This window comes from Pezoporus wallicus, unplaced genomic scaffold (assembly GCF_028554395.1).
Source record: "Pezoporus wallicus isolate ANWC-B61680 ecotype Strahan unplaced genomic scaffold, APGP_CSIRO_Pwel_v1 contig_7853, whole genome shotgun sequence".
In the NCBI taxonomy this organism is placed as follows: Eukaryota; Metazoa; Chordata; class Aves; order Psittaciformes; family Psittacidae; genus Pezoporus; species Pezoporus wallicus.
Genome location: NW_026641765.1, coordinates 718,455 through 737,736, shown reverse-complemented (window position 1 = coordinate 737,736; position 19,282 = coordinate 718,455). Strand labels below are relative to the sequence as shown.

General features: G+C 45.4%; 1 protein-coding gene across 19 annotated transcripts in view; it reads right to left on the bottom strand.

Moving 5' to 3' along the window:
* Positions 1-1,047: 1,047 nt before the first annotated feature.
* The window catches only part of SEC31A (SEC31 homolog A, COPII coat complex component), a 43,320-nt gene continuing 25,085 nt past the window's right edge, over positions 1,048-19,282 (bottom strand). For 3 of the 19 annotated variants that reach the window (XM_057425270.1, XM_057425277.1, XM_057425272.1), the window contains 10 exons: positions 19,080-19,253; positions 16,369-16,461; positions 15,600-15,729; positions 14,233-14,586; positions 10,279-10,326; positions 8,485-8,543; positions 6,170-6,442; positions 5,667-5,786; positions 2,605-2,676; positions 1,048-1,632 (listed from right to left, as the gene is read on the bottom strand). In XM_057425270.1, the coding sequence (XP_057281253.1) occupies positions 1,453-1,632; positions 2,605-2,676; positions 5,667-5,786; positions 6,170-6,442; positions 8,485-8,543; positions 10,279-10,326; positions 14,233-14,586; positions 15,600-15,729; positions 16,369-16,461; positions 19,080-19,253 (1,503 nt within the window). In that variant the 3' untranslated portion in view covers positions 1,048-1,452. The remainder of the gene's footprint in view (positions 1,633-2,604; positions 2,677-5,666; positions 5,787-6,169; positions 6,443-8,484; positions 8,544-10,278; positions 10,327-14,232; positions 14,587-15,599; positions 15,730-16,368; positions 16,462-19,079; positions 19,254-19,282) is intronic. The other 16 variants (XM_057425280.1, XM_057425285.1, XM_057425284.1 and 13 more) reach the window with 14 other exon arrangements.

Sequence of the window (19,282 nt, the reverse complement as noted above, 5' to 3'; positions counted from 1 at the left end):
CAAAGATGAATAAAGGATATCTTCAAACCTTCCCCATAACAGGAGTGGAATACAATATACTTATAACACTGTTTAGAAACCTATAGTCTAGATTGAAGGGAAAAAATTACTCCAATTGTGTTTTTAAACTCCTGAAACAAAGCCAGTCCAAATTGGTTCTTTATGTTCACCAATTATAAAAGCTTATTTAGAAAAGGCTGGAAGGAAATAAAATTAAGCTCAATTTTCTCAGAGGAATGGAACAGTTCTGCCTGACAAATCTGTAGCTCATAATCAGTTTAAATCATAGAAGCCAGCAATGATTTGCATTGTTATTTATAATATTTCTTCCAGTAGGTACTGCCAAACCTACATGCCACAGGCACTGATATTTTAGGTAGTTTTTGGGCAGAACTACCTTTTTAAAAACAAAAAAAGGCCCCAAAACCTGGAAGTTTCTTCCAGCTGCTGTTCTTCTTAGACTTAAAGCCAGCTTCAGCTGTGCCACAGGAAAGGACAACACACTGTGAAACTCACCTGACCCAACTTGCCAAGGGCCATCAGAAGCATGCTAACAGTTTAACAGTGAAGCAGAGGCAGCAACCTTCAGGTTCAGGAGACTGCATGAAACAATTTGCACCTTGTTTACACACAAAATACCCATGTGTCTGTACGGGTGGCTTAAGCCACTCTGCATTATTTCTTCTCTGAGCTTTTAAAGAACACACAGCTGTGTTTGGAGTCCTTGCTAAACCTTTCTTTGAAATGTGAATCTCTTACTCAGTATAAATGTTAAACACAGCTTTTAGTGATGAGCATGGAGGTAAAAAAATAAACATCCTCATACTCAGGTTGCAACAGAAAGCTGCCCACTGTGCTCTGGGTTCAGAATCTCCAAGCTGCACTTCATAAAAGACACATTTTAATAAATTAACATTTATTGAAAATATCACATCAGCCTTTATTTTGCTCATTTGCCCCAGTGCAAAATTAAGCTCTTGAACATGTAAACGGTAATAACAGAACTGCAAGCAGCTTCATAAAATGAAAGACCAAATACACTTATAATACAATCAGACTCTTTAATCTGCTGGAAGGCAATAATCTGGTTTAGGGTCTGATACACAACCTATCTGGTTGTTTTAACACATATATCTGTTGTTAAAAGCCACTGTTAAGCAGTATAACATGCATCTAAAAATTGACAATATGGGGCATAATTCATTAAATATACTATTTGTAGACAAGAATCATTAGGGATGGGGAAAAAGATTAAAATAAAAAGAAAAGCACCAGGGCTCCATGGCCCTCCTAGAACGAAGTATTTTGCAGGGAGAGTGTAATGCCATTTGTCAGTGCTCTACTGTGACGTGCCATGAGGAACTAGCATTTGGTCCATTTCCTGCATGTTTGCTGTAGAAATGCACTTCTTTGGACAAGCAACCCTCAGGGCTTTGCAAATGTAGGGTTCCTTCAGACACCCAGCTTGTTGGCCTGGGTGAGGACAACTTTCAGAACAGGCATGAAAGCAGAGGTCTCACTGAAGTTGCTGGTGCTGACTATGTGTGTGTGGATGTTCAGTCCTTCCTGGTAGTTGCGGGTTTCAATGCTCTTCACAATATTGTGCAAACCAGTAACGATGGTTGGAGAGAGCTGCAAGGAAGCCAGGCAAAGCAGGTCAGCAGAAAGAAACAAACAGTACATACATGAGTGCTAGAAAAATCCCAACTGTAACGTCTGGCCCTCAGCAAAGTGCGTCAATTGGTTCCATTAAAGATAGCCATCTCCTGAGCTGTACCATATTGGGTACAGTAACAGCAGACTTCAACCAGAACATACCTTCTCTGCAGTACTGCAAAGCCCTGCTAGCCTTCACTATTAGCTCCTGGATGCAATTCCTTGAGGTATGAGACCTGCCCTGACAGACTCTGGCACATGAAAGACCTACTGAGCTTTCAAGCCTTTACATAAGGTTCACTGCTCAGCAAAGGTGGCCTGACAAGTATCTAATCCTAAGGTACTAAGAGCTCTAAGCCCTTTGTTCTGCCAGAGACCTCCAGAAACACTTTGGAAAAATTACCAGATTTTCAGCATCTCCCTTCCACTGAAGCCAGGGAGCCTCCAACACCTAAATCTTCTGCTTTGTTTCTTTCTGACCTCATGTTGCATGCCTCACTTCCTGGTGGGAGCAGGGGCACTTGCTGTGTTGGCTCATTCTACCAGCACCTGGGGACAGGGACCCTCTGGATGCATTCACCTAATGCCTCCAATTGCAAGGAGCAATGCTCTCTGGCTCAGCACAGTCCCTGCACAGCAACATAAAACTCATGACATAACCCCAAAACACTAAGGTCTGCACAGCAAGTACTATACATAGCTGTTTCTGGGAAATACACGGAATCATAGAATATTTAGAGTTGGAAAGGACCTTAAGATTATCTAGTTCCAAACCCCATGCCATGGAAGCATACAATACATGGATTTGAAGCACACTTCTGAAGAAAGAACAAGCCCCTGCTACATATTGCAGAGGGGTCTGCACCACTGATGAAATTTTTGACCGTATCTGCAGTATTTGATGGGAGGCTGGGGGTGCAGAGGAGAAGGAAGTAAACCAGAACTTACTGTCTGTTCCCTTAGCTTGTCATACAGAAACTCCAGGCGTTTATTTGCATCATCTAGTTTCCGCTTGGTTTGCTGCAAGAAATAGGTAAATTAAACCACAGTGATTTTATGAACACCATATTGATCTGGTATCATTGCAAAAGGTCCACACGGAACATAAAGTCCTTTCTCAACAACATTTTCCCTACACATAGTTTGAATTCTTTGCACTGTACTTTTCTCTCCTGATTTTGCTAGTTAAAAACCCCACGTGATATCACTGTAGTTCTCCACATTTAACTGCTCTAGTTAGCTACAGGGAACAGTAAACTGTGGAAGGGTATCCCAAAAGCCACTGGCATATAAGATATGGAAAGTAACAGAATTCCAAGTTCCACCATCATTTTTTTCTATGGCTTACTGGCAAAGCATGATAGATGAATAAAGTTATTACTGAAATCAAGTATCCAGCAATGTCAATGAGAGCTTAAAGGCACATGCAGTCACTGAATACTAAGTATGTACAACCTGGTCATCATTTATGGCAAATCCTAATATTTTTCATTATGTGATTAGTAAAACCCAGAGTTTGTTTATAAGCTTTTGCTGTCAACAGAAAAAAACCCTAACAGCTTAACCCAAACTGTTCTTATAGATCCTTGGTGTTTCCATGTTTTTTTAAACAAAAAGCTACCAAAATTGAAGATTTAAATCCAGAATAATAGAACAGTAACAAAGCATCAAGGTTACAATCACAGAAGCACAAAAAAATTGGTGGTAAACAACAGTAGAAATGACATCAGTGCACAAGTACACTCCTAAATCAGTACACACATCAATCCATCTTCTCTAGGACAGTGCCATTCCCCTGGCAACTGGAAATGTTTCCCCGGATTAAATAATTGCCCAGAGAGAAAATAACAAAACCTAAGGGAATGCTCTAGCTCGGGATAAAGACGGACTGGTGGCTGTCTGCTGTGCTGGAAATTAAGAAAGCTGTTCAGATGGCAAAGGGCGTAAAGGAGAACATGCACGTGTATCTCCGGCCATGTGTGGAAAACCCCTCAAGCAGTAGTTATGTTGCCAAGAAACTGAGACAAGTAAGAAGAAACTGTACTTTTACTTGTGCCCCAGGAGAAGCAGGTAAGAAACTGGCTAATTCTTTTGTATTGGCCAACTTTCTCAGGTACATGACTTTGGAACAGTCGTTTCAAAACCTGTGTAAGGGTGTACATGATATTTTCATTTTACAGATGGCCAGCTAGGGCAAAGAAGAATAAATTGTCTTTAGTAAACAGCAACACATCTATCCAGCCAAAACAAATAAGGTGAAAGAAGTGCAAACTGTTAGTTCTCCTCACTCATTGCTTCCTGTTTCCATTGTCCCCTTTGGAATGTAGTAACTGTAGTAAGGGGTAACAGGTTAAAACTTAAACAGGGGAAGTTTAGATTGGATATAAGGAAGAAGTTCTTTCCTGTTAGGGTGGTGAGGCACTGGAATGGGTTGCCCAGGGAGGTTGTGAATGCTTCATCCCTGGCAGTGTTCAAGGCCAGGTTAGACAAAGCCTTGGGTGAGATGGTTTAGTGTGAGGTGTCCCTGCCCATGGCAGGGGGGTTGGAACTTGATGATCTTAAGGTTCTTTCCAACCCTAACTATTCTATGATTCTAACTGAGTAGTGCCTGCGTTTGTTCTGACAGTAACTTATGTATACAGTCAGAGTGGTTTCTCTCACTGCTGCATGCTGGAAGCACTTGCTCTGCCTAAGAAAATCAAACTTAAGAAGCAAGCAAAAAGTGTTGACAGAGCAGAAAAGAACTCTTGGGTGTAGATGTGAACTGAATGCTTTTGCCTTCTTTGTGTCTGGGAGAAGGGGCACTCGGAGGAAAAACAGGTGAATGTGTCCACACAGTATATGACTTCTATCCCTGCACTCAACAGCCTAACCTTTAAAGAAAGAATTTTGAGTAATCAAAGGCCACTGAACCTTGTAATGTCTGTCCAAAGAAAGGTCTTTGGCCTCAAAAAGTTTCTGTAAAGGAGTGCGTGGGTGAGTCCACCCTGAAACTTGTGGGCTGAGATCCACAGGGAAAAGAAGTATGTATATGCAGATCCCAAGTCTAAACTACAGAGCCAGCTGTATTGTACAGCAGACATAACACAGAACTGACACCTTATGCCCAATATACTCCCACAGCCACTGCCACAGAGCCCTCAGCTCCCAGTCACCATAACAACAGTGAGAGTCTGTGCTGCTGACCAAGCACATTTAGCTCACAAAGCCCTCAGTACACCACCAGCCTGTCTTTCATCATCCACCTTTCAGCACGTGGCAGGGACAAACTGAAGAGTCAGCATCTGGGCTTTGGGGCAGTGTGTTATTTACTGACCACTGTAAAGAAATGAGAAGCTTTGAGGCAGACGGCTCATTTACAAAGTACTGACTGCTACGGAAGAGGTTTTTCCTATCCAGCTTCAGTGGTCACATTAAAGCTCATAACCTTCCACTTCTCTGATACCTACTGTTCCCTTTTGAAATGAGTTTGTTGCAAATCACAGCTTACGGAACAAAATCTGAGGCATGTTATCATGTGAGCCTTGGCTCACACCTGGCATAATACCAGCTGCTTCCTGCTCTGAAGTAAGAAGCAGTTAAGCACAGGTAAAGCCTCCACAGTGATCACCTAACAGAAGGAAGGACAGCCCTTTGTACTTGTTTATTCTTTGAACCATCAACATCAAAACCTCAACTGTAACCAATTCCAACCCTCCTCTTTAGAAAAGAACAGCAGAGAGGGCTGCAGTGGGTTAATTTCCTGCCCATAAAGAACAGCATCCTGCTCTGCCCATGCTAAGGGCTGTAAGGACCAGACTCAAAGTGACTGGGCAGCTGGGCTGTGCTTTAGCCCCAGGTTGCCATATTCTTATGTGCATGCAGCTTTCCTGTACATTGCTTGTGGTGCTCAAAGCAGCTGTCAGAAGGAAGCAGCTATCTCAGGGGAGGCTCTGACAGCTGGATGGGCTGCGGGTACCAGCCTATCCACCCAAACACAGGGGTGCTCTGGGAACACCAGAGAGACCTACCGGATCAGAGGCAGACAGCAGGCACCTCTGGATAAGAGCTTCAAACGTAGTCTTCAGAATAAGGTGCTCCTCAGGGATGGGCTTCTTGGTGATCTTCTCTGTTGGCAGTGCCTGCACATGCTGAGAAACACAGAGAGCAGGTGAGGCTTTTTCCAGGTCACTGTGACCACATGTGGTTTTCAACTAAACCAAGTGGCATTATTAGCCAGCTTGGCACAACTTCTATTTCTTCCCCTCTGGGAGTGCGGAGGTGACGTTATCAGCATCTGCTGTCACTCCCTTTGGAGAGCTGTGAAGTTGCAAAAGAAAACAGCTTGTTGGTCCATACTGAGTATTAACTGCCAAGAGGTAGTGCCTAGGTGATTACAGTAGCAAAATGACAGCGTGGTGCAAAGCTAGTGACTAAAAAGTCTGCATTACACTTTGGAGGTGTAAGAAATACCAGGCCAACAGCCTCTGCTGATGTAACAAACCAAACGGGTGCAGTGATGGAGCTATGTTACCTGGATAGCATTGCCAATGGGAGCCCCAGGGGCCCCCTCCGTACTGGTTTTGGAAGCAGTGGGTGGCATGCTGGCTGGCCCCAGGGGCTGGGAAGCAGGTGGGCAGACACCCTGCAGCACTGGCTGCCCTGCAGACACGTGCGGCAGCTGGAAGCTGGATGCACCGGCCGGTGCTGCTGGAGCTGGAGGCTGCTGCATCTGGGACTGAGGATCTGCCAGCGGGTTCATGATGGGGGATGTGATGGGAACTGGGGGCAGGAAGTTATCAGGGACCTAGGGAAAGAAACAACAAACAGTGCATTTATGCTGCTGTGTCGGCTGCAGGCAGAGCACAACACCCAGCTTTGACTGACTGCCAACCCAAAGCAACTGTGAGCTCTGCCAAGCAGAGTGCTAGCCCCCAGGATACAGAAGTAACAGGGGTAGGGATGCAGGATTTCAGTCTGGTTAAACAAACCCATTCCTCTGGCTGCAACTGCAAGTACTCAGGGGCAGTAATATCCTCCAGGATTTCTAGCCCTGAGTGCTCTGCCTGGCACAAGAGCTGAGTACAGCCACCTCAAATCAGAGCCACTCTCCCTCTGCTAAGAGCACAAAACAGAGGTTTGGCAGAGCAGCACTAACAGAAGAAGAGTTTCAGTAATGGAAACTTACCCACACCTACATCTACTCTTACTATCGGGTGATTATATTTAGATTCTTTCATCTCACTTTAAGGGTATGTTTTTGTCCATGCAGTACATAGGTCACTGCTAGCTGCATGCACCAATAAAGCTTGTGAAAGCCTTTCAAGCTTCTGGCCAACAGGTTTTTACTAAAACAGATTATGAGCGCATTTCAGATTTATCCCTAAGCATCTGCCAGTTTTTACACAGAGACATTTCAGAAGCATTTGGCAGATGGAAGAGACAACAAAATGAGCTACTGGCTTCTGCTGTGGATCATACAGGAATCCAAAGGAAAATTCCCATGGGAATGCACACATTTCTTTGGGTGTGCATGGAGAAAGGAAATATTACAGAACACTGAATGCTACCCTGAATTAAAGAAACCAGAATTAAACTAGTGGTTTGGCACAGCAAGAAAAACATTCCCAATCCAGCACCAAAAAAGTCATTTATAAAGCAATGAATCACAGCAATAAACTTTTTGAGTAGTGAATATGCTCTTAGGTGGAAGACAGCTGCAAATTATGCTGTGGTTTGCAATGCGGTGAGTCATTTCATAATATCCTAAACCACTGCCTCATACAGTGGACATAAGAGAAACAAACACAAACATTTCTGACAGAGTTTTGTTGAATACCCAACAGGTAATGCAACAAACATGGATCCTCATTTAGAAGGGAGCCAACCTTCAAGCCCCTGCTATGGCAGAAATTCTGGCTGTGACTCACACACAGCAGTAGCAAAACTGTTTGCTTCTTGAGCTGCAGCAGTTATTCTCACTGACAACTTTCCTCCTTCTACTTAAGAGCCTGAAGCCCTGAAAGGCAGCAACCCAGCTGCCATGCAATAGATGTCCCAGCAGTGGGGCAGTCTGCAGCACACAAAGCAACCCCTAATCCATTCTCCAAAACCTTCTTAATCTTGAGCTGCAGAGACCAAAACCCAAAGGGAAAGGGAGACTTCTGCCTTCACCATCACTTAGACCTTGCCTGCTGCAACTTCTTTTCTTCTCCCCATACTTCACACACACCAGACTGACTCCTGCTTCCAAATGCAGCAGGCTCAGAGAGCACCGATGACACTGCTGTGGGGATGCACAAGACTACAGCAGCACCAAAGGATGCAAGTGCTCCCTTTGCTCTGTGCCAAATGTCCCCAGTTATTCTGTCCTGCTGCAATCTAAATGCGTTTTAGAAAACTACATTGCCTCCATCAGGAAAATTGTAATACTCTCAGTAGATCTCTCAGGGTCAGACCCTTAATCAGGAGAAATTGCTTTCAGCTCCACCAAAGTCAGTAATCTGTAACAATTTGCTTGGCCTCATCACTTCGTGCAAGTATCATTTCCTGCAAAACCCATCTGCTTTACTGCAAATGAAAATAACCTGAGGTATTTTCTTCCCTCAAACCAGGATCAATGTTATTAACAACCACAACTTTAGCAAAACCCCACTATCTCTTTAAAGGCTTAAATACTTGGAGAGATAATGCATATTGGAGAAGCATAAAGGCCATTTCTTCCTATGAGGTGCAGCTTTTGTTTGCTGCTAACCCTTCCTTGTCCTTCTCCCACCCATGAGCAGCTGAAGTTACTACTTTTTAAGTGGTCAGCACTTGAATGTGTTAAGATAGAATTTCCTGGAGTACCTTCTTCTTCTTGGCAGCTCTGTTGAGGGCAGGAGGATCATTCCAGCCATTCTGAGGCCCTGGGACAGAAAGAAAACAGACTTTTCAGTACCTTGGATAAGCGCAGCAGTGTCTTCTTGAGCTCAGCTCCTTGCCACAGCTCTACTGGCAGGGGTTTGGCAGAACCCTTGCTTGCCTGTTCCTCTGCCCTTCCCTGGGGGCCAGCACAGCTCCTGTGCCAGCCAGAGCTTCCCAACATCCCAGCCATCAGTCCCTTTGGGCTCTGTGCCCACTGTGCATATTTGGCATCAAGACCAACTGTTCCCAAGTTTGAAAGAAGTAGCTTCCTTTTCTTTAGTCATAACTTTTTCTTCTCTTGCATGAAAGCAACTTTGAGCAGACACCTTTGAAAAGGCAGTCAGTTGCCCAAAACACAGACTATTCTGCTACACAGACTGTACACATGAAGAGAAGCTTCAGTTATCAGTGAAAGTTCCTTCGATCTGTATAGTATGAGAACAAGAACCAGTTTTGAACTTCTTTTCACCCATGATCACCATAACATTATCATAGCCATTAATCATCATCATAACATTATCATAGCCATTAATCATCACCATAACATTAGCATAGCCATTAATCAGCAGCAGAGATGTCAGAACCCATGGGTGAATAAAGACCACTAAGCTGCATCCATTCCCCCAAGAGCTGCTGCTGCTGCGATTGTGTTCTGTGGTAGATTTATAGATGACAGTGAAGACGTGTTCCGCAGCAACATCACACACAGAGAAGGCATAAGAGGCAAAAGGAGCCTTAAACACTTCAGGCAAGATTCACCCAGGCACCCTGGAGACACAGAAGAGCCATAAAACCAAGTTTCCTCTGCCAGCTACAGCACTTATGGGTGCTGTGTTCCAAAAGCAAAGCAGAGCTGCTAGAGCAAGGTGGCAAAATCTAGCTTTCAGCACCAGGGGCAGTTTGTTTGAAACTGAAAGCAGCACAGAGGATATTTGAGCAAATTCACAGTCCAGCATGTTGTTCTGTACCAAACCTTCTGCTCTCCCAGGAAAGCACTCTCTGTGCAGCTGCAAGACTGGTACATCAAAGCTCACACTAGTGCATTAGAAGTAATTCCCCATTTCATCAGGAAGCGCATATGATTGGAACCACAGCATTACCTTGCCCAGTAATCAGCATTTATTGCACAAAAAGCCAACAAGACAAATCCTTGTTCAATGGACTTTTTCACCACAGTGTTTTCACTTAGCAGATGATGAATTCACCTCAGACAGCAGAGCTTAACATCACTGCAGAATTTGTTTATCTAAACTTTCATTTGCTTTCAAGCTTTTCTTAAACAAAATGCATGTAGAAGAGGGAAATGCATGTTAAAGGGGTAAATGGAAAACAATTTAAAACCCCTTTCACATATGCTTCATTTTGAACCAATCTGCCCTCTGCCAACAGTTAGGTTCCTACCTATCCAGAATATCCCAGAGTATTTCTGATACAGTAAGTCTAGTTTCTGCAGTGCTGATGGTGGCAACATGTTAAGAAAATCTCCCAGACTGTTACTGCTGTGAATTTCCTGGGATAATTTACTTTAAAAAAGGAAATGCAGCATTTATTTCTGTGGTTAAAAACTCCAGATCTGTTGTTATTAGTTTTAATTAAGGAATTAAAAATGGATTTTATTAAAGTCTAATTGGCAAACAGCATTGCACACTTCATGTTCTCTGAAGAACATGTGCATTATTGACGCCTGTTCAATTAATTTCAGGTAGTGGCTGTAATTATGTTCAGGTTAGGTGGTACCTAGTTCACCTGTGAAGGGAGAGGCCTGGTCTTGAGTTGGTGAGTTTTCTGCAGATAAAATGCAAAGAGAACTAAACCAGAGATGTTCTTCAGAAATAACAAAACAATTGGTCTGTAGCTTATGATGAGCAATTTAGTTTCAATAAGCACGAGAAGTCATGGGGAAAAGCACCTAACCTAATTACAATGCCAGTTTTGAGACATGTCATTTGTCCAAACCACCCTGGGGAACTGTTTTTGTCTGCCTTCTGTGAAAACAAGCCTGTTGGTCCTTCCATGCTGTAAATCTGTGTTTCTGGTTGTTCCTAAGAAATCTTGCAGAGTCTTGGCCCACTTTCTTACCTCTTCTGGTGTTCATATTTTTTATTCCTACCAGGCAGCGCAGACAACAGATCATTACTCTTAGCAACAATCTTCTCACCATCATTTTACCACTCCAGAAAGCTTTTCAGGAGGTGCTTAAAGTACTTGAACTCAAGGTGGATGCCAAGTATTCTCCCAAATCAAGGTGCGCTCTTGACTGCATCCAGCCCAGTAGAATAACAAGCTGTGTGTTCACACAGCAGCTTTATTCGCATGTGAAAAGACACACTGCCTGCTCAGACTAAGCAACAAATCCAAACAGCAAAGTGCAGCAAATAAAGCCTTTGCCATTTCATAGGAAACAACTTTGGGGATGAGATAACTCCCATCGCTGGGGCTGGACTGATGCACATATAGTGCAAACCCTTCCCCTAGCTCAGAACTGCTCTATCACAATTTCAAACAAGATTCAAGACTGAAAATTAGAACTCCCTTGGCAGCAGGTTCACAAGACAAAGTGAGATAGGTTGAAAATGAAACGTGGGCTTTTCCTGCTTACTGGAGCTCCAAGCACAGCTTAAAATTCTGATGTTATATGTGTTTGCAATAAACATGTTTATACAACCATTTCTAAGTGCATCTTTAAATCCAAGCTAGTTCAAAGATCAGGTGCTTTTCAAGACTTCAATTTGAGATCTTTTTTCTGTCCTCCCTTACCTCCACCTTGAAATGAATCACATTTGCAAAGTGAAACATGATGTTCCCAGATCAGATCATCACCACACCCAAAAGCACACCACTTCAAAGCCAAGATCAGCATCACTATACACTCTGTACTGCAACACCCAGAGTTAAGGTGAGATCACTGTCTACTTCTGGCTGCAGATTTCTGTGGTTCTGTGGAATCTCATGCTAAGGCATCCTTCACTAAGCAGTGCAGCTACTCTGGAGAATATGCTGATGGTTAATCGTATTAAGCATGTACACTGTCATTTCTGCATTTACAAAGCACATTTTTTTCCTTCTTGTTTTGTTTTCTTGACAAGTGTGATCTAAAGGACAGTGTGCTCTTTAGGTACCTCTTTTTTTTCCATAGCTATCCAGCTGCAGGCAGAATTTGCAAGCCAATAGCCCACTTGCATAAACCATCTGGCCTCAGCACCTCACTGTGCCCTGGAGTCCACACCTCTGCATTTCAGTGCAAGGCTGGTGTTTTGCCAGGAATAAGAGGCAACGACAAAAGTTTGGGTTCCTGAAGGTCTGACAGTTTGCACTGGCCACCTTCTCACCCCCACTGCTGGGAAGGGCATAGGCAGCACTGATAGCTCTCAAAAAGCCTGGTATGAGCAACTTCTAATTTTGAAAGGAAATCTAGGAAGGCAACATGGGTAACAACTGCTTCAATTCCCTGTGTCCCTAATTTCTACTGTTCGGAGTACAGACCTTCACCCACTTTTGAGTACGCTGCATGGACTGTATCACCTCAATGTTAACACAGGAAACCCAGCAAGTGACAGATCTGAAGTGCCTGCCAGTGACACAAGTAGTAAAATGTCCAAGAAGGAACAATTTTCTTGTTCCTTGCAGGTGCAGAAGCTATGCTGTCTGCATTGTAATGTGCTCCTTCATGCCCCAGGCTTAGAACCCTATCCAACATCTCTTCCTCTGTCCAATATAAAAATTCCTCTGGTTTAGAGAAACAAGTTAGACATGCCTCATACCACAGGGTCAGGAGAGATCACAGTACAGCATCTCCAAGAACAGAGAGGACACTGAATCTGGCTGCAGGATGGAGCTGAAAGATCTTCTACTAGCAGCTCTGGCAGCTGCGCTATACCAGTCCTCTCTATCTTTTGACAGAGCAAAACACCCTTTTTCTCTGCAAACAGAGTGGGGAAAAGAGAGTCTGCCTGTCTGTAGGTAATGCTGGAGAGGTGAGGGCTCCCACCCTTACAGATGCCAGCAGAACTCACAGGACTGCTGCTGCTGCCAAGACAAAGACAAAGGTAATATGCCTTTTCTGCACTGCATCACCTCTAGCAGACTTAAAGTAAGACAGGGAGTCACAGTGGGGTCCTTAGGGCCTGTCAGCAGTCAGCACCTCTGGAACATCCCTCAAATCCTGCCTAATATTCCTCTACTCCCTCCTTTCCAAATCTGGAACACAGCTCTCCAACTGGATCACCCAAATGTGAAGTATGTTTACGGGCAGGTTTAGAAAAGGACTGCTCATACAGTCTGACATATGCAAAACTGTTGTTTCAGAGACCACTAAGTGAAGAGGCAGGTTTGTCATCATAAGCAAGGTCACTGTCCCATTGCAAAGGCAGTTACACATCCAGGCAGTCACAAGGAGATACTGAGCCCCACCTCAGTGCATGCTCTCTCACCATGCGTGCTCAAACATGCTCTTGTGTCAGCCACACACACATGCTTTTAATTAATATTCAGGAAAGAGACATGTAAAAGCATTTCTAGATCACTTCTTCCTATCTTTTAAGGCATTCACAGCTACATTATAGCCCATCACACTAAGTGGTTAGGAAAATAATAGTGGGAGCTGATGCCACAGGAAATGCTATTAGAATTAAAAATGCTGCCAACCCTTGGCTTGAAATGCAAAGCACAAACGAGGGACACAGGGACAAATCTCATTTCAAAGTTGTTCTGCAAGGAGAATTGGCATCAACTTCTCTGCAGCAATGAGGAAAACTTGCTAATTTCTGTATTTTACTCTTCAGCCACATAGGTTTTGACACCAGCCTCACAAGTTTAAAACTGTGCCACCATCCACCCACAGTATATGACAGCCTCATAACAAAACAATGCTGTAGCACCCTGTCTTGGGCAAGTCAAAAGTTACAATCAAAAGTAAAAAGTGGTCAAAAATCCACCTCAAAAGGAGCATGAACAGGTGATTCTCCCCTCTACTCCGCTTTGGTGAGACCCCACCTGCAGTACTACATTCAGCTCTGGGGCTCCCAAGACAAGAGGGATGTGGACTTGCTTGAGTGAGTGCAGAGAAAGGCCATAAAGATGATCACAGGGTTGGAGCACCTCTCCTATGAAGGGGCCTACAACAAAGCTGGAGAGGGACTTTTTACAAAGACATGTAACAACAGGACAAGAGGGAATGGCATTGAACTGAAAGAGGGGAGAATTAGGTTAGATATTAGGAAGAAATTCTTTACTGAGGGTGGTGAGACACTGGCACAGGCTGCCCGGAGAAGCTTGTGTCTGCATCGTCCCTGGCAGTGTTCAAGGCCAGACTGGATGGGGCTTTGAGCAACATGGTCTCATGGAAGGTGCACCTGCCCATGGTAGCAGGGTTGGAACTGGATGAGATTTAAGGTCCCTTCCAACTCAAACCATTCTATGATGCTATGAAAAGCTCTGAGTTTGTGGTAAGGTCTGACTCGCAAGAGAAAAATGAATGCTTGTGCTGCTCAGCAAGTGCTCATGCAGCAACATAGCTATATCATTGCTAGATTCACAAGGAAGATGATGTGGTTTAGAAATGCTTTAACTTGACCTCTAAGCAAAAGCAAACTTGGTACGGAGCATTCACAAGGAAAAGGTGGATATTTGAGTGAGTAGTGAAGCAAACCCCTTCCCCCCTCCCTGTCTGCCCACCCCTGTCCAAGCGCAGACCTGTTCTCTGGGATGCAGGAAGGTCACTGGTTGCAGGCAGAGTACCTGTTGGTCCAGTAGGTAATGCATTAGCCACAGAAGTTGCTGGAGGTCCCGGCCTGCCAAGCTGAAAGGATGCGCCCGAAGGAGGAAGAGGGAAGGAAGAGGGATTCAAGCTTGTTGGGGAGGGTTGGGGCTGCCTGGGATACAGTGGGGAGTACATGAAATGGGCAGGGGCAGAGGGCGGGTAAGGAGGGGTGGTATTAGGAGCAGGGTTTGGGTAAGAAGCTGAAGCAGGGGCAACAGTAGGCTGCTGAGGCTGATAGAGAGCTAGTCCCCCTGTTCCACGGGAGTACTGCTGTGCGGCCTGATACGCTACAAACAGGGAGAAAAGGCATTTAGTCAGTGAGTTCATAAGAGGAGCAAGTTTCATCTGTCTCTGCTTCCTTCTCCACCTGACTCTCCTCTCTTCTTGCCCCTTCCCCCTCAAACCACTTACCTGCCCACCCAAATCTGTCTCCCACAACTCTGCCTGTACTTACAGAACTGCTCAAAACCTCAGCCTGCACTGGGAGTGGGGTGCCAGAGCAAGGAATCCCATTCTACCTCACAAACTCTTCTGTCCAGACCCACCATGCCACTTGGGTTGAGACTGGGGCACATGAATGCTGATGCTCTGGCTGTTTTCTGGACCACTACAATCCTCACGGTGCCTCTCAGTGAAGAGAAACACCCACCCCCGGTTTGCAAAAAACAAAAGCCTAGGCCAAAGAAGTGAACAGCAGCCTCTGGAAGTGAATTCAAGCTCACAGCCTTTCACCGTGGGCCCCTGCAGCTTAGTTAACTTCACGGCCTCTTCTCTGCTCAACTATGCCCGTTTATTCCTCCCTGGTGCCTGTACTTTCAGTCTCCTGCTTTGAGTGTACAGTCAGTGCCCTACTCCCTTCCTCACCCACCTCTACTACTGCCCTTCCCTCCTCATCCTTCTTCCCATCTTCATGGAATCCCAGTGAGAAATGGATGGCCCAGACACACACAGATGAGTTGGGTCACTCTTTGCAAGGCCCATACTGCTTCTTCAGGACTCACACTAAGGGGATTCTGATCCCAACACACTCTTGGGAAGGGCCAGCTGAGGAGTGAGTCTAAGAGCCATGGGTGGACACCTCAGCAGAGGAGACAACGTCTGACAGAGGGTGCCTGATGGCTGCACCCCACCAAGAAACAACAAGCCCCAGATACTATCTCAGGAGCTTCCCACCCAAGAAATGTGGAACTGGCATGGTTTGAACACTTCCATCTCCAACTTGGCTACCCCCAAGTAAATGCAACCTCATCAGTGGCTGACCCATCTGGGTAGGAGGGAGAAGGGAGCTGCTGTTACTCACTCTGTGGATACGTTGGCCGGGTCCCTGCTTGTGAGTACATGCTGTAATTGTCAGATGTGGCTTGCTGAGGTGGCATGTTGGGGTTAATGGCACCTGGCATGATAAACCCTGGAGGAGGTGGGTTGTCTCCCTGTAGAAAAAGATTGCAGGAAAAAAGGGTAGGGTAAGATAAGATTTAGTCAGCAATGGCAATGCAATGTGAAACAGAACTGTAACAAAATGATCAGTTCACATTTCAAGGTCTGAAACCACATTCCCTGGAAGAACCACCAGCACAGGGACAAATGCCTCCAACCACCCCAGTGCCTTAGGGTGCTCAGCGTAACACTGAAAGCACAGCTTGTATGTGCAGTGACTTCAGCAGCAGCAGGGCAGCACATACCTTCCTGCACAAGGAAGAGGTCCTTGCCAGCACTGCCTGTTATTCAAGCAGTCTGAGAGTGCTCTGCCATCCACAACTTTCAACCAAAAAACTTAAACATTAACTCTGAATCTTCTAATTTCCATGGGAAAGAGGGAAAAGAAAAATATTACCACACCATCCAGTGTAAGGCAAGGGCTGAGGGGGCTCAGGTCACACTGACCTCCCACCCAAGGCTTCGCAGAGCCACTCATCTGGGCATTGGTGAAAAAGAGACATAGAGGAGCAAAACCACGTGGAAGCTGCTCTTTCCATCTGTCCATATCAGACTGTGTCAAGCACACAGACTACAGCAGGGGACATACTGGGGTAGATCAGGGGCTCAGAGAGGAATAATGAAGGTTATACCTGTGTGTCAGAGGGACAGCCTGCAGGAGGATGGCTGGGAAAGGCAGTAGGAGTTTTGTTACTCCAGGTAGTGACAGTAGGGGCAATTCTAACCTGAATCGAACAAAGAAATACCAATCATGGAAAACAAAACAATAAAATAACTCTAAAGGGTTTCAACAGAATGATATGCAAAGAAGTGAACACTAAGAGGTTTGCATGCTGGCACTTGCAGCACAGCCATAAAATCTCAGGGGAAGAAGGAAAAGTGCATTCAAGACAGATGAAATCACTGTGCGCTGGAACTAAAGTGAGTTGCAGAGTGAAGACAAAGCACAGCAGAGACGCAGCTACAACAGGCTGTGGAGCAAGTGCAGGGTTACACGTGCCAGTGAGCCAGTTCTGCCTCTTTCATCACACCTTCCTATGGCGGAAGCTCCCCTGAGACTATTGCAGGACACCGAGCGTTGCTAACCACAGTCGGAAGCTCCATATTAAGTTCAAATGTACTGCCTCACACAAAAGCAGTCAGTTTAGATTGAGCTTCAGATGAATTAAAAAAAGGTTAAAAGTAGATATTCAACTCTTGCACATGCACAAACATCTTAATGCTAACTGCTTCCCAGGCAGTCTCTCACAGCAACTTTCCTCTACCTTACTTCTTTTCCACTCCAAAGCCTTTCAGTTCCATATGACCACTACTACCTTTCCAATCAGACAGGAACCTCCTATGCCTGTGACATTCCCAAGCAAGAAGAAGATGTGCCGTGCCTGGCATGCACAGTGAGGGTCAGGAGCCTGACAATGGAATGCAGACAGAGGGAAAGCTGTGACCTAAAGTCCTGGCTGGCCCAGCTGACTTCAGTATATGTGTCTCTAAGCCCTTTACAGTGCTGGACTGATGGTGCAGTCAGCTGTACAACAACCACTGTTAATGTCTGCATAAGTCATCACTGGATTCATCTAGAAGACTCTTCCATTCCCTTGCATGCCTGTTTTTTTTCAGATGAAAAAGAAGGTTCAAAAACTTTGCTGAAAGGAAACTAAGTTTTAAGTACATGGTCCTATTTCAGATAGCAATTTAAAAAAGGCTGCCTCATGCTTGAACAAGCCCTGTGTACGCACTTCCTCAAATATATAATTTCTTTCTCTTCTGGTTCACCAGCATACTGCTGGGCACCTGACACAGCACTTGCCTCTTTCAAGCCTTTCCTGCCGAGCATGAACTCCCTGGAAAGCCAAGAACACAGAGGTAACTCACAGTGTGCTTGTGGGGTTGTGATACACCCAGCCTTTTATAAATGAGCAGGGCTTGCTCAGAATAATAGCTTCAGGCATTCCTGAAACAGCAGTAGGAGAGGGAACTCCAGCTTAAAAGGCATTGTCACCTACAGGACAGTTGCTGTTTTCCACAGCCAAACGGGAAGTGCAGCATTGCTTCTCAAGGAAATTCACCAGTTACAAGGAGGAAGGCAACAGATGCAGGAAACAGTAGTTATTGACAATGATGCATTTAGAGTTATACGCAACGGTGTTAGCAAGGTAATCTGGCATGAACAGGACGAAGGCTTTGTCCCTTCTGAAAACTACCTTGTGAACACCCTGAAGAGAAGCTAAAGGCATCTCTCCCTCTCAATAACACTGATGCATTTTAAATGGGCAGTTCCCTCTTCCGTGGTTGTTTCAGGGATGTCTTCTTAACATTAAGAGGGGAGAACAAAGTCCAACCCCCTAGCTTTTCAGTTCTTCTTCTCTCCTGCCCCATTTTTCTGGCAGGCAGTGGTTGAAAGGCAGCACTGACAGCAACATGCTTCTGCTTGTGCCAATCTCCTCTGCATAAGGAAAACACCAGCAACACTAACACAGCTCTGCTCTCAGGAAAGCCTAGCCCAGAGCTCCTGTGTAAAGCATGGCCAGATGAGCTCCAGCTCTGTGCTGAGGGATTACAGACTTGGTGATGGTCCTCAAACATTCACACAGTCAGGGCTGCCCGCTGTACCACACTCTGATGTGCCAGTGTGGTCTGGTGCAGTGTCATCCTCAAGCTACAGATAAAACCAGGGCATCTGCCTCCTCTGTTTCTCCTCTTCCCCCCTGCACAGCCTCCAGCTCCCTTTTTAGTCCCATACTCACCAGGTGTTTCTTCTCAAACAGATCACTCTCAGCCTAGGTCAGTTTCCCACTTCTATCCCACCCTGGCCCATGCCTATGCCACCTTATGCCCAGCTGGGAAGGTGTTTTCATAGTAGGTTGGACCCACGACTGCTGAAACATGCCCGCAGTTTGCTATTGCCACTGCTCGGCTACTTCTGCAGCCAACACCAAAGCTGGGAGGAGAAAACACAACAGCCCCAGAAGAGGCCAGTGAGCAGCCCAAGGTCTGCAGGGATAGGACAACATCAGGAACTAAAGTGCAAGCACAGAAAAATCCTGCAGAGCTCTCCCACAGTCATTTCTGGCACTGAAGCACATTTTCAAACAAAGGGGGGAAAATGCCTGATCTTCAGAAGCAGGCTACTTGACAAGGTGTTTAACAGATGTTTCCAGATAAGGAGTAAAGGATGCCAACTGTACTGATTGAAAAGCAGCACCAATGACTTCCACCACAAGGCTCTCAGCAGAGGCATGTCATACTGCTCCAGTTCATATCAAGAGAAAGACAAATTCCTCTATCCCATCACTCTCCAGAACTCAAACACCATGTTCCTCACTGACTGCCAAAAGCCATTTACCTGTTGGTAATATTGCTGAGCTGGAGCCTGGGGCCCTTGCATCTGTCCAGCCACAGGGCCAGCTCGTCCTTTGGGCATGGGCTGTCTCTCATATGGCGCTTTGATGGACTCCTGTCCCTGTGGAAGCTCCCCTTGGGCTCTGCAAAGCCGGTCTCGTAACTGCATGATATTTGGCTGCAATCAGAAAAGGACAGGGAAGGAAG